Raw genomic sequence first — 12,542 nt, forward strand, 5'->3', positions numbered from 1 at the left:
CCATTCCCACCCTTCCCTGCTCCTCTGTTTCCACACTCAACTCTGCTCCCCAGTCCTCAACGCCAGACTTGACCCCAGTATCACTGCCACCCGCAGCTCTAACCCCAGCTCCCATTCCCATTTCTAACCGACTCTCCTGTCCTCACGTCCTTCTCCATGAGGCCCACTGAGGGCCGTGTGGCTCTGGTGGGCTGTGCACGGCTGTGTGTGTGCACATGCATGTTCGCACAGGTTCTGGTCAGCCCTGGCCAGTAGCAGTGTCAGCCGGGTGGCTGGGCTCCCCCGTCCCAGTGGCAGCATTGGTGGGGTACCCAGGCTACCCCTCTCCAAAAGAGCAGCATCTATATGTGGGGGTATCTATAGGTGGGGGTGATGAACCAGGTGGGATCGGGGTCCCTGCTTGCTTCTCCTGGCAACTATTGTATGTGCAAGTGGGAACATCCAAGACCCTGAGTGCTGGGGGCTCATCTGATAGGCCAGGGGGACCTAGCCACTGACCACAGTGTGTGCCTCTTTCTGCAGATCTCCAGCGTCCTAGACATGGAGGCCATCACCTTCAAGAAGTTGGTGAAGGGCCACGCCTACTCTGTGACCGGGGCCAAGCAGGTACTGCCCTGGGTGGGGCCTTCCCTGCAGGGCAGTTCCTGCTCCCTGGCCTGTTCTTGCCTCTCTGGCACCTGACCAGGGCTGTGGAAGGTGCTGGCTCCTCCTTTCCCCTCCTGCAGCACCTTATCTCTCTTCTGGGGACACCCATCTGAGATGCCTATCATGTCCTGACCTCACTGACTGTAGTTCATGTGCGCAGCTGCCTGCCTGGGCTGTGAATTCCAGGAGGACAGGCTTCATCTGGGTGCTGAGCAGGGCTTGGAGAGGATGAGAGTATGGGAGGTGGAGTGTTAAAGTGCGTGCATGGGCCAGGTGCAGTAGCTCACACCTGTAATCCCAACACTTTGGGAGGCTGAGGTGGGCAGATCACCTGAGGTAAGGAGTTCGAGACCAGCCTGGCCAACGTGGTGAAACTCTGTCTCTACTAAAAATACAAAAACTAGCCAGGCATGGTGGCAGGTGCCTGTAATTCCAGCTATTTGGGAGGCTGAGGCAAGAGAATTGAATTGCTTGAACCCAGGAGGCGGAGGTTGCAGTGAGCTGAGATCACACCACTGCACTCCAGCCTGGGTGACAGAGCAAGACTCTGTCTCAAAAAAAAAAAAAAGTGCCTGCTGGGAGCTAGCACTGACAGGAGCTCTGGCAAATAGGTGAACTACCGAGGTCAGATGGTGAGCCTGATCCGGATGCGGAACCCCTGGGGCGAGGTGGAGTGGACGGGAGCCTGGAGTGACAGGTGAGGGGCAGTGGGCACTGTCTGGGGTGCCTTGGGGAAGCTGTTAGGTGCCCCGACATTTCTGCTCGGGGCTCTTCCAGGCCAGACTGGACCCAGGATTGAGCAGAGGGGCCCATCTTCACAAGACTGGGTCTGGGGGACTGCTCTGACAAAGCTCAGGCCGTGCGGGCCCCTGTGCCCGGCCATCAGGTGTGTGCAGGTTGTTAGACTGGCCCTGATGAGACCACCTCCTAGAAGCGGAACCTTGGGGCTTGACCTTGAGGAGGCCACCTGGGCTGGGCCGGGGGAAGACAGGCCAGGATAGACAGGCCCTAGGGACAGAGGCCAGGCAGGTCAGTGCCCACCAGCCGTGGCAGAGCCCTGCTCCTCACAGCTCCTCAGAGTGGAACAACGTGGACCCGTATGAACGGGAGCAGCTCCGGGTCAAGATGGAGGACGGGGAGTTCTGGTGAGCGCCCCTTCCCCTTCTACTCCACCTCTCCACCCCTATACATCAGCTCTGTGCCCTGACGGGCTGTGCCTCACCTGTGCACCTCCCTGCTCAGGATGTCATTCCGAGACTTCATGCGGGAGTTCACCCGCCTGGAGATCTGCAACCTCACACCCGACGCCCTCAAGAGCCGGACCATCCGCAAATGGAACACCACACTTTACGAAGGCACCTGGCGGCGGGGGAGCACCGCGGGGGGCTGCCGGAACTACCCAGGTGCATAGGGGCGGGCTCTGGGTCTTGCTGCTTCCTGGCTTAGGGGCTCCAGAAGGCACGTCATCTCACTGAGCCTCCGTTTCCTCACTTGCAAGATATAGGCTGATCTCTTGAATTTGCTTTGAGGAGTAAAATATTAAATGTCCTCGTAAATTTTAAAGAGGCATGCTTGACTCACCGTCCTGGGGCCTGAGCCTAGGGTGCTCATGAGGGGCAAAGATCTTGTGGCCATCCAGCCACCTGCCTGTCACTCCTTTCCTGGGCCCTTCCCTCCTGCTTTCGCTTTTTTTTTTTGAGACAGAGTCTCACTCTGTCGCCCAGGCTGGAGTGCAGTAGTGGGACCTCGGCTCACTACAACCTCCATCTCCCAGATTCAAGCAATTCTCCTGCCTTAGCCTCTCGAGTAGCTGGGATTACAGGCACCTAACACACCCAGCTAATTTTTGTATTTTTAGTAGAGGAAGGGTTTCTCCATGTTGGCCAGTCTGGTCTCGAACTCCTGACCTCAGGTGGTCCGACCACCTTGGCCTCCCAAAGTGCTGGGATTACAGGCGTGTGCCACTGCGCCAGGTCCCTTTTGCCTTCTCTTGCCATCTTTCTCTGGGCTTCTAGATCCATGTGGCTGACGCGGGCCACAGCCTGGCCTCTCAGTTCCTTGTCACTCTCACCTGCAGCACACTTTTTCTCTACCTTAGCTCAGCCCCCACCACGAGGGCACCAGAGCTGCCTTGCCTTGCAAACACCTGCTCTCTGACCTCCACCTTCGACTCTTTCCACTCCCTTAGTCTTCAACCCTTGGACCAAGCCAGTCCGTTGAACCCACCACTTGTGTACCATCCTGCCTCTCCCATCTTGCCTTCTCTCCTTACCTAGGTTAGAGCTATCATTTTAATCTTGTTCCTACAAACACTTTCAGTCCCCTGGCCCCTGTCTCCCATCATCTGGCACAAAACCCATCCTAGTGGAACCCAGCTCTCCACTGGCTTGAGAACCATTGAGTGTGGCAGGAGAGAAATCACATAACTGATGCCATATTTTCTCTGTCAATTCATAGCCACAAATCTCAAATGAGCATTTTCCATGATCCCCAGCAATTCCACTGTTGGTTAGTAACGTTTCCACTCTCACCTTGACCTCTCCCCACTGTTACTGTCACCTTCGGGCCTGGCCTTGCACTTCATTGAAAAGATAGACTTCATCCTGCAGGACACCTTGTGTTCCCACCTCCAAATCCCCCAGCCTTCTTCACCTGTGCCTGTGTCCTCATTGCCTCCCCACCTGCGACAGTGGCAGAACAGTCCCTGCTCATGGGGACCCCCACGTCTGCACCAGATCCCATTCTCCCTCACCTCTGAAAGCATTTGCTCCTTCATCTGTCACCTCTCTCTCCAGTGTCATTATGGAGAGTCCTCTGTCTTAACACAAAGCAACCCTCTCAACCCCACTTCCCTGTTCATTTCTCCGCCCTCCTTCAAAGCACAATTTCTCAGGAATTATCATACTCCCTGTTTCCTTTCTCACTTCTGCTTCATTGCTTAACCCTTCCCAGTCCAGCTTCATCCCTACTATGCTGCTAAAACCACCCTTTCAAAGGTCACTTACAGCTTTGGCCTTGCCAGATCCGCCGCTGCTCTGTTCTCCTGTGCTACATCCTCAGCACGGCTCCCTGCCCTCTGTTTTGAAGCATTCTTCTCCCTTGTAGGGATCCAATTTCAGTCTTTCCCCAAATAGATAACCACCGTTCCCTGTGCCATTTATTGAGAAATACATCATCTCGTCTCTCCCCAGCAGCACTAGCGCCCTCACCTAGTCCCGAGGTATGTGTTGGTCTGTTTCTGGACTCACCATTCTGTCCCTGGGTCTATCCCTCTGCCAATAACACATTGAATCCATTACTTTAGATGTGTAAGTCCTGCTGTTGCACAGGGTAAATTCCTTCTTCAAGAGTCTCTTAGCTGTTTTTTTTTTTGTCAGTTTTTTTTTTTTTTTTGAGATGGAGTCTTGCTTTCTTGCCCAGGCTAAAATGCAGTGGTGCGATCTTGGCTCATTGCAACCTCCACCTCCTGGGTTCAAATGATTCTTCTGCCTCAGCCTCCTGAGTAGCTGTGATTACAGGTGCCCGCCACCACACCCAGCTAATGTTTGTATGTTTAGTAGAGACGGGGTTTCACCACGTTGGCCAGGCTGGTCTCAAACTCAACTGATCCGCCTGGCTTGGCCTCCCAAATTGCTGGGATTACAGGCGTGAGCCACTGCATCTGTCTTAGCTGTTCTTGACCTTTGTTTTTCCAAATGAATTTTAGAATCAGTTTACCAAGTCTTTTGAAAAATCATTTTGAGATTTTAATTTGGAATTACATGAAACCTATAGACCAATTTGGGGAGAATTGACATTTTTATAATTTTAAGTCTCATCCAAGGATGTGGTGTATCTCTTCATTTATTTTGGCCTTTAATGTCTTTCAATAGAATGTTGTATTTTTTATCATAAAGAATTTATACATCTCTTGAGATTTAATGCTAGGTACACTATAATTTTGTTTCTATTATAAATAGTGTGTTCTTTAAAATTACATCTCCCAAGTGATCTTGTTGCTCATACGATAACATGCATTTGACCTTTTAGATGTATTTTTTATATCCAGCAAATTTTTTAAAACTGTAATTAATCTTACTGATTCATCTGTATGTATTTTTTGGCACGATCTTAGCTTGCTGCAACTTGTTTCCCTGGTTCAAGTGATTCTCGTGCCTCAGCTTCCCGAGTAGCTGGGATTACAGGCGTGCGGCACCACACCTGGCTAATTTTTGTATTTTTATTAGAGATGGGGTTTCACCATGTTGGCCAGGGTGGTCTCGAACTCCTGACCTCAGGTGATCTGCCTGCCTTGGCCTCCCAAAGTGCTGGGATTACAGTGAGCCACTGCATCCAGCCCTTTTTGGTTTTCTAATTAGGAATATAGCATCTGCAAATAATGACAGATTGTTTCTTTTCTAATTCTTACAACTTTTGTTACTTTTTCTTGTCTAATATGCTGCCTAGAACTGTAGAGCTTCCTGCTCTTGTTCCTCCCTTTTTTTATTTTTATTTTTAGGAGCAACCCTATTAACTAAGCCTCACTCTTAAAGGGGAAGTTTTCACCACTAAGTACCTTTCTAATCTAGGTTTTTTGTGGATACCTTTTATCAGACTAATGAAGTCTAATATTGTTAAATATTTTTAATTGTCTACATTATGATGATAGTATGCTTTTTTCTTTTATTTATTAAAATGGTCCCAGGAGTTTGTGAACAGCTTGGGCAATACAGTGAGACCTCATCTCTACAAAAAATTTTAAAAATTAGCCTGGTATAGTGGTACACGCTTGTACTCCCAGCCACTCAGGAGGCTGAGGAGGGAGGATCATTTGAGCCAGGGAGGTAGAGGCTACAGTGAGCCATGTTTGTGCCACTGCACTCTACCCTGGGCAACAGAACATGACCCCGTTTAAAAAAAATAAAATGGTAAATTGCATTTGTTGCTTTTCTAATGTTAAATCAACTTTACATTCTTGAGATAAAAACAACATGGTCATGAGTGACATTTGCCTGTTATTTTCCTTTCTCATACTGACCATACTGGTATCAGTGCTATGTTCGTCCTGTACAGTGAGGTGGGAAGTGTCCTGTCTTTTTCTGTTTCCTAGAAGAGTTTACCTAAGATAGGAGTGATTTGTTGCTTGAGTGGTTGGTAGAACTTGTCTGTAAAGCTGTCAGGCTTGCTTTTTTCTTTGTATGAAGATTAATGATATTCAGTATTGAAAGTTAAAGGTTATAGAATTGTTCAGATTTTCTGTTTCTTGAGCCGATTTTGATAAGTTGTATTTTCTTTTGTTTTTTCTTTTTCTTTTCTTTTTTTTTTTTTTTAAGAGACACAGGATTTTTTTAGAGACAGGTTACTCACTGCAACCTCGAATTCCTGAGCTCAAATCCTGCCTCAGCCTCCTGAGTAGCTGGGACTACACAGGTGTGAGCCTCTATGATTGGCTAATTTTTTATTTTTATAGAGATGGGGGCCTCACTATGTTGCCCAGGCTTATCTCGACTTCCTGGGCTCAAGTGATCCTCCCACCTTGGCCTCCCAAAGTGCTGAGATTACAGGCATGAGCCACTGTGCCCAGCCCTGAGTTGTATTTTCTAATAATTTATTCTTTGCATCTGTTTTCAAAGTTATTAGCACAAAGTTATCCTTAATATACTCTTTTTTTTTTTTTTTTTTTGAGACAGAGTCTTGCTGTCGCCCAGGCTGGAGTGCAGTGGCGAGATCTCAGCTCACTGCAGGCTCTGCCCCCCGGGGTTCATGCCATTCTCCTGCCTCAGCCTCCCGAGTAGCTGGGACTACAGGCATCCGCCACCTCGCCCGGCTAATTTTTTGTATTTTTGTAGGGATGGGGTTTCACCGTGTTAGCCAGGATGGTCTCGATCTCCTGACCTCATGATCTGCCCGCCTTGGCCTCCCAAAATGCTGGGATTACAGGCATGAGCCACCGCGCCCGGCTTTTTTTTTTTTTTTTTTGAGACAGAGTCTCGCTCTGTTGCCCAGGCTGGAGTGCAGTGGTGCCATCTCAGCTCACTGCAAGCTCTGCCTCCTGAGTTCACGCCATTCTCCTGCCTCAGCCTCCCGAGTAGCTGGGACTACAGGCGCCTGCCACCACGCCCAGCTAATTTTTTTTTTTTTTTTTAGTAGAGATGGGGTTTCACCATGGTCTTGATCATCTGACCTTGTGATCCTCCTGCCTCGGCCTCCCAAATTGCTGGGATTACAGGCGTGAGCCACTGCACCCAGCCCCCCCAATATACTCTTACGTCTCGTGTATAATAATGTCCCCTTTTTATGCATGGATTGCTCATTTGCATTGTCTCTTTTGTCTTTATTAATCCTGCAAGAAGTTTGTCAATATAAATCTTTACAAAGAAATGACTTTTGGCCAGGCGCGCTCAGGAGATCGAGACCATCCTGGCTAACACAGTGAAACCCTGTCTTTACTAAAAATACAAAAAATTAGCCGGGCGTGGGGGCAGGCATCTGTGGTCCCAGCTGCTCGGGAGGCTGAGGCAGGAGAATGGCGTGAACCTGGGAGGCAGAGCTTGCAGTGAGCCGAGATAGCGCCACTGCGCTCCAGCCCGGGCAATAGAGTGAGACTCCGTCTCAAAAAAAAAAAAAAAAAGAAATGACTTTTGACTTTGTTGGTCCTTTGTATAGTATTTCTTTTTCTTTTATTATTTTTACTTATTTATTTAGAGATGGGGTCTTGCTCTATTGCCAAGACTGGAGTACAGTGGCACAATCCTAGTCCTCTGTGATCCTAGGTCACTGCAGCCTAAATTCCTGGGCTCAGGTGATCCTCTCACTTCAGCCTCCCAAGTAGCTGGGATTATATGTGTGTGCCACAGTGCCTGGTAGTATTTTTTTTCCTATATCATTAATCTTTACTGTTTATTTTCTCATTCCTTCTTCTTTGGATTTATTTATTTATTTATTTATTTATTTATTTATTTTTTGAGACAGAGTCTCACTCTGTCACCTAGGCTGGAGTGGTGCGATCTCAGCTCACTGCAACCTCCACCTCCTGGGTTTAAGCGATTCTCTTGCCTCAGCCTCCCAAGTAACTGGAATTACAGGCATGCGCCACCATGTCCGACTAATTTTTTTTTTTTGTATTTTTAGTAGATACCAGGTTTCACCATGTTGGCCAGGCTGGTCTTGAACTCCTGACCTCAACTGATCCGCCTGCTCTGGGCTCCCAAAGTGCTAGGATTGCAGGCATGAGCCACCACACTCGGCCTGGATTGATTTTTTGACTTTATTTTATGACTTCTTAAATTAGATGCTTATTTCGTTAATTTAGATTTTTAAAATTTAAGCAACTAAAGTGATAAATTTCCTTTTAAGTACATCCTTAATTAAGTTACACAATTTTGATACATAGTGTTTTTGAAAACTGTGAATGAATATAATTCACACACCAGAAAATTTGCACTTTTAATGTGTGAAATTTAGTGGTTTTTCGTGTACCCACAGTGTTGTGTAAGCATTACCGTTATCCAGAGTGTTTCTTCACCCCCTCCCCCGAAAATCCTGTAACTATTGGCTGTCACTTTCTATCCCTTTCTCCCTAGCAACCACGAATCTACTTTTTGTCTCTATAAATTTACCTATTCTGGACTTTTTTGCCTTAGCATAATGTTTTCAAGTTTCATTTATGGTGTAGAAGTACTTCATCTCTTTTTTATGGCAGATTAATCTTCCATGATATGGATATACCACATTTTGCTGATTCATTCATCAGTTGATGGACATTTGTGTTATTTCCAGTTTTTGGCTATGTGAAGAATGTTGCTGTGAACATTCATGTGCATGCATTTGAACATATGTTTTCAGTTCTCTGGGGCCTATAACTAGGAGTGAAATTGTTGGGCCATAGGGTAATTACATGTTTAATTTTTTTTTTTTTTTTTTTTTTTTTTTGAGACGGAGTCTCGCTCTCTCACCCAGGCTGGAGTGCAGTGGCGCAATCTTGGCTCACTGCAAGCTCCACCTCCCCGGTTCACGCCATTCTCCTGCCTCAGCCTCTCCGAGTAGCTGGGACTACAGGCGCCCGCCACCACGCCCAGCTAATTTTTTTGTACTTTTAGTAGAGACGGGGTTTCACCGTGGTCTCGATCTCCTGACCTCGTGATCTGCCCGCCTCAGCCACCCAAAGTGCTGGGATTACAAGCGTGAGCCACCACGCCCGGCCCATGTTTAATTTTTTGAGGAACTGCCAATTGTTTTCCAAAGCAGCAGCACCATTTTATATCCCCACCAACAATGTGTGAGGGTTCCGATTTCTCCACATCCTCTTCAACACTAGTTATTGCTCTTCTTTTTGATTATAGCCATCATAGTGGGTGTGAAGTGGTATCATTGAAGTTTTTTGGGTTTTTTTGTTTTGTTTTGTTTTGTTTTTGAGACTGGGTCTTGCTCTATCGCCTACGCTAAAGTGCAGTGGCACGATCTTGGCTCACTGCAACCTCTGCCTCCCAGGTTCAAGTGATTCTCCTGCCTCAGCCTCCCTTAGTCCCTAGCTGGGACTACAGGTGCACACTACCACGCCCAGCTAATTTTTGTATTTTTAGTAGAGATGGGGTTTCACCCTTCAGACCAGCCATGTTGGTCAGGCTGGTCTCAAACTCCTGACCTCGTGATCTGCCCACGTCAGCCTCCCAAAGTGCTGGGATTACAGGTGTGAGCCACCGCGCCCGGCCAATTTTCTGAATTTTTAAAATCATGAACTGATGTGCTTTTTGTGCATCAATTGAGATGATCGTTTGAGGGTTTTTTCCCCCTCATTCTTTTAATGTGGTATATTACATTGATCGATTTTCCTTTGTTGAACTACCCTTGTATTCCTGGGATAAATCCCACTTCATCATGGTGTATATTCCTTTTAATATACTGTTGGGTTGGGTTCATAGCTTTTTTTGGGAGGGGGTGGATTTTTGCATCTATATTCATAAGTGATATTGGTCTGTAATCTTCTTTTCTTGTGGTGTCTTTATCTGGCTTTAAGGTAATGCTGGCCTCCTGGGATGAGTTAGGAAGTGTCCCCTCATCTTCAGTTATTTAGAAGAGTTTGAGGATTGGTGTTAATTTGTCTTTAAATGTTTGGTGGAATTTTGAAGCCATCTGGTCCTGGACATTTCTTTGGTGAGAAGTTTTTTGTTGTTGTTGATTCAGTCTTTTTATTATTATAGGTCTATTTAGATTTTCTATTTTTCCTAGGTCAGTTTTGGTGGTTTGTTTCTTTCTACGAATTTGTTCTTTTTGTCTATATTATCTAATTTATTATCATATAATTGTCCATAGTAGTTCCTTGTAATCTTTTTATTTTTGTTAGGTTGGTAGTAATGTCCCTCTTTAATTCCTGATTTTAGTAATTTGAGTCCTCTGTCTTTTCTCCTGTTTAGGCCAGGTAAAGAATTGTCAATTTTGTTGAGCGTTTCAAAGAACTAACTATTGGTTTTATTGATTTTTCTTTATTGTTTATTCTCTATTTCATGTATTTGGACTTTAATCTTTATTATTTCTTTTCTTCTGCTTGCTTTGGGTTCAATTTGCCCATTTTCTTTTTTCTTAAATCCCAAGAACCAGTGAATTTTCATTTTCTAGTTTCTTTTTTTAATTTAATAAATCCATTTTTTATTTGATATATCATAGTGGGACATATTTTTGGGGTACATGTGATATTTTGATAATGTATAAGATGTGTAATGATCAAATCAGGGTAATTGGGATCCATCGCCTCAAACATTTATCTTTTCTTTGTGTTGGAGACATTACAATTCTTCTAGCTATTTTGAAATATACAATAAACTATTGGTAACTATAATTTCTCTGCCTTACTGTCAAATACTAGAACTTATTCCTTCTATTTAACTGCCTTTTCTAGTTTCTTAAGGTGGAAAGTTAGGTTATTGATTTGATAGCTCTCTCTTTTAATATATGTACATTTTTCATGGCCATGCTATGTAATTTCTCATTACCATTATCATCTCTTTCCGATAAACTAGTTATTTTAGAAGAATGTTATTTAAAACTTAAAAAAATTTCTAACTTAATTTTCTTGTGGTAAAAAAATGTGACCTACATAAGATCATAGCTTTGAAGTGAACAGAAGCTGGTGCTATGGCTCAGTGTATGATGAATTTTCATAAAGGTTCCTTCGTTCTTGAAAAGACTGGCTAACAAATTGTGACTGTAGGTGAAGCACTCCTAAGTATTTGAAATATGATAATTAGCTTAACTCACACTGAGCCTATGAGGCAGGAACTATTATTATCCTTATCTTAGGGATAATAAAGAAACTGAGGCACAGAAAGATTTAAGCAACTTGATGAAGTCACTGATCTATGAAGTGGCAAAACTGGGATTTGAACCCAGGCAGAGGGATCCTGAAGTCTGTTCTCTCAGCCAGTATGCTATTCTCTGAGTACTAGGGGGATTGTTCTATGATTTTCCATTATATCAAACTTATTGTTTTGTCTGCTTAATCTATCAATAACTGAAAGAAAGATGATAAAAATCTTATAACATCCTAATGGCTTTGCCAATTTCTCTCTGTACTTCTTTTTTTTTTTTTTTTTTTTTTTTTTTTTTTTTTGAGACAGAGTCTCGCTCCGTCACCCAGACTGGAGTGCAGTGGCGCAGTCTCGGCTCACTGCAAACTCCGCCTCCCGGGTTCACGCCATTCTCCTGCCTCAGCCTCTCCGAGTAGCTGGGACTACAGGCGCCCGCCAACACGCCCGGCTAATTTTTTTTTGTATTTTTAGTAGAGACGGGGTTTCACCGTGGTCTCGATCTCCTGACCTCGTGATCCGCCCGCCTCGGCCTCCCAAAGTGCTGGGATTACAAGCGTGAGCCACCGCGCCCGGCCTTCTCTCTGTACTTCTATCAGTTATTTTTCATTATATATTTTGAGCTATGATATTTGGTACATCACATTTAGAATTCTTCTTTCAAAACATTTTTTAAAATCTAGTGACCACCTTCATCTGTAATAATTATTTTTACTTTCAAGTCTATTTCAGCCAATGTTTCTATAGCTAATTCAGGGTTTTTTTGTTGAATTTTTAAAATATATCTTTTTATACTGTTTGATGTCCAATCTTTCTATAGCCCAATGTTTTGTTTTCTTGTAAACAGCACTAGCCAGCTTTTTAGTAATCCAGTTTCAAAAATTTTGTCCACACTGGGCGTGGTGGCTCACGCCTGTAATCTCAGAACTTTGGGAGGCCCAGGTGGATGGATCACCTGAGGTCAGGAGTTCGAGACCAGCCTGGCCAACATGGTGAAACCCCATCTCTACCAAAAATACAAAAATTAGCCGGGCAGGGTGGGTGGGTGCCTGTAATGCCAGCTACTCGGGAGACTGAGGCAGGAGAATCACTTGAACCTGGGAGGCAGAGGTTGCAGTGAGCCAAGATTGTGCCATTGCACTCCAGCCTGGGTGGAAAAAGCAAAACTCTATCTGAAAAAAAAAAAAAGAAAAAAGACAAAGGAGTATTTTGTCCTTTGACTAGAGAATTTAGTTCATTTACACTCACAGTGATTAATGCTGTATTTATTTCAGCCGACTTACTGTGTGTACTTATTTTCTGCTTGTCTTTCCTGTCATGCTGCCTTTTGTATTGAGTTCCTGCTTTTCTCTCTACTAGTTTTTTTCTCTGTGAGTTTGAAAGACATAAGAGTTTGCTTAATACATACTAAAGTTAGTTAATCAGTGTCTTTTTTTTTTTTTTCTCTGAGACGGTCTGGCTCTGTCACCCAGGCTGGAGTGTGGTGGCATGATCTCAGCTCACTGCAACCTCTGCCTCCTGGGCTCAAGCCATTCTCCCACCTGAGCTTCCCGAGTAGCTGAGTGGTACTATAGGCGCACACCACCATGCTTGGCTAATTTTTGCACTTTTTTGGTA

At 45.0% G+C, this 12,542-nt stretch overlaps 1 protein-coding gene across 4 annotated transcripts in view; it reads left to right on the forward strand.

The window, feature by feature from the left end:
• The window catches only part of CAPN1 (calpain 1), a 31,960-nt gene that overhangs the window by 5,435 nt on the left and 13,983 nt on the right, over positions 1-12,542 (forward strand). For all 4 annotated transcript variants that reach the window (XM_055252273.2, XM_055252362.2, XM_055252194.2 and 1 more), the window contains exons 7-10: positions 523-606; positions 1,257-1,342; positions 1,716-1,790; positions 1,888-2,048. In XM_055252273.2, coding sequence (XP_055108248.1) covers positions 523-606; positions 1,257-1,342; positions 1,716-1,790; positions 1,888-2,048 — 406 coding nt within the window. The remainder of the gene's footprint in view (positions 1-522; positions 607-1,256; positions 1,343-1,715; positions 1,791-1,887; positions 2,049-12,542) is intronic.

Source organism: Symphalangus syndactylus, chromosome 1 (genome assembly GCF_028878055.3).
Source record: "Symphalangus syndactylus isolate Jambi chromosome 1, NHGRI_mSymSyn1-v2.1_pri, whole genome shotgun sequence".
Taxonomy (NCBI): domain Eukaryota; kingdom Metazoa; phylum Chordata; class Mammalia; order Primates; family Hylobatidae; genus Symphalangus; species Symphalangus syndactylus.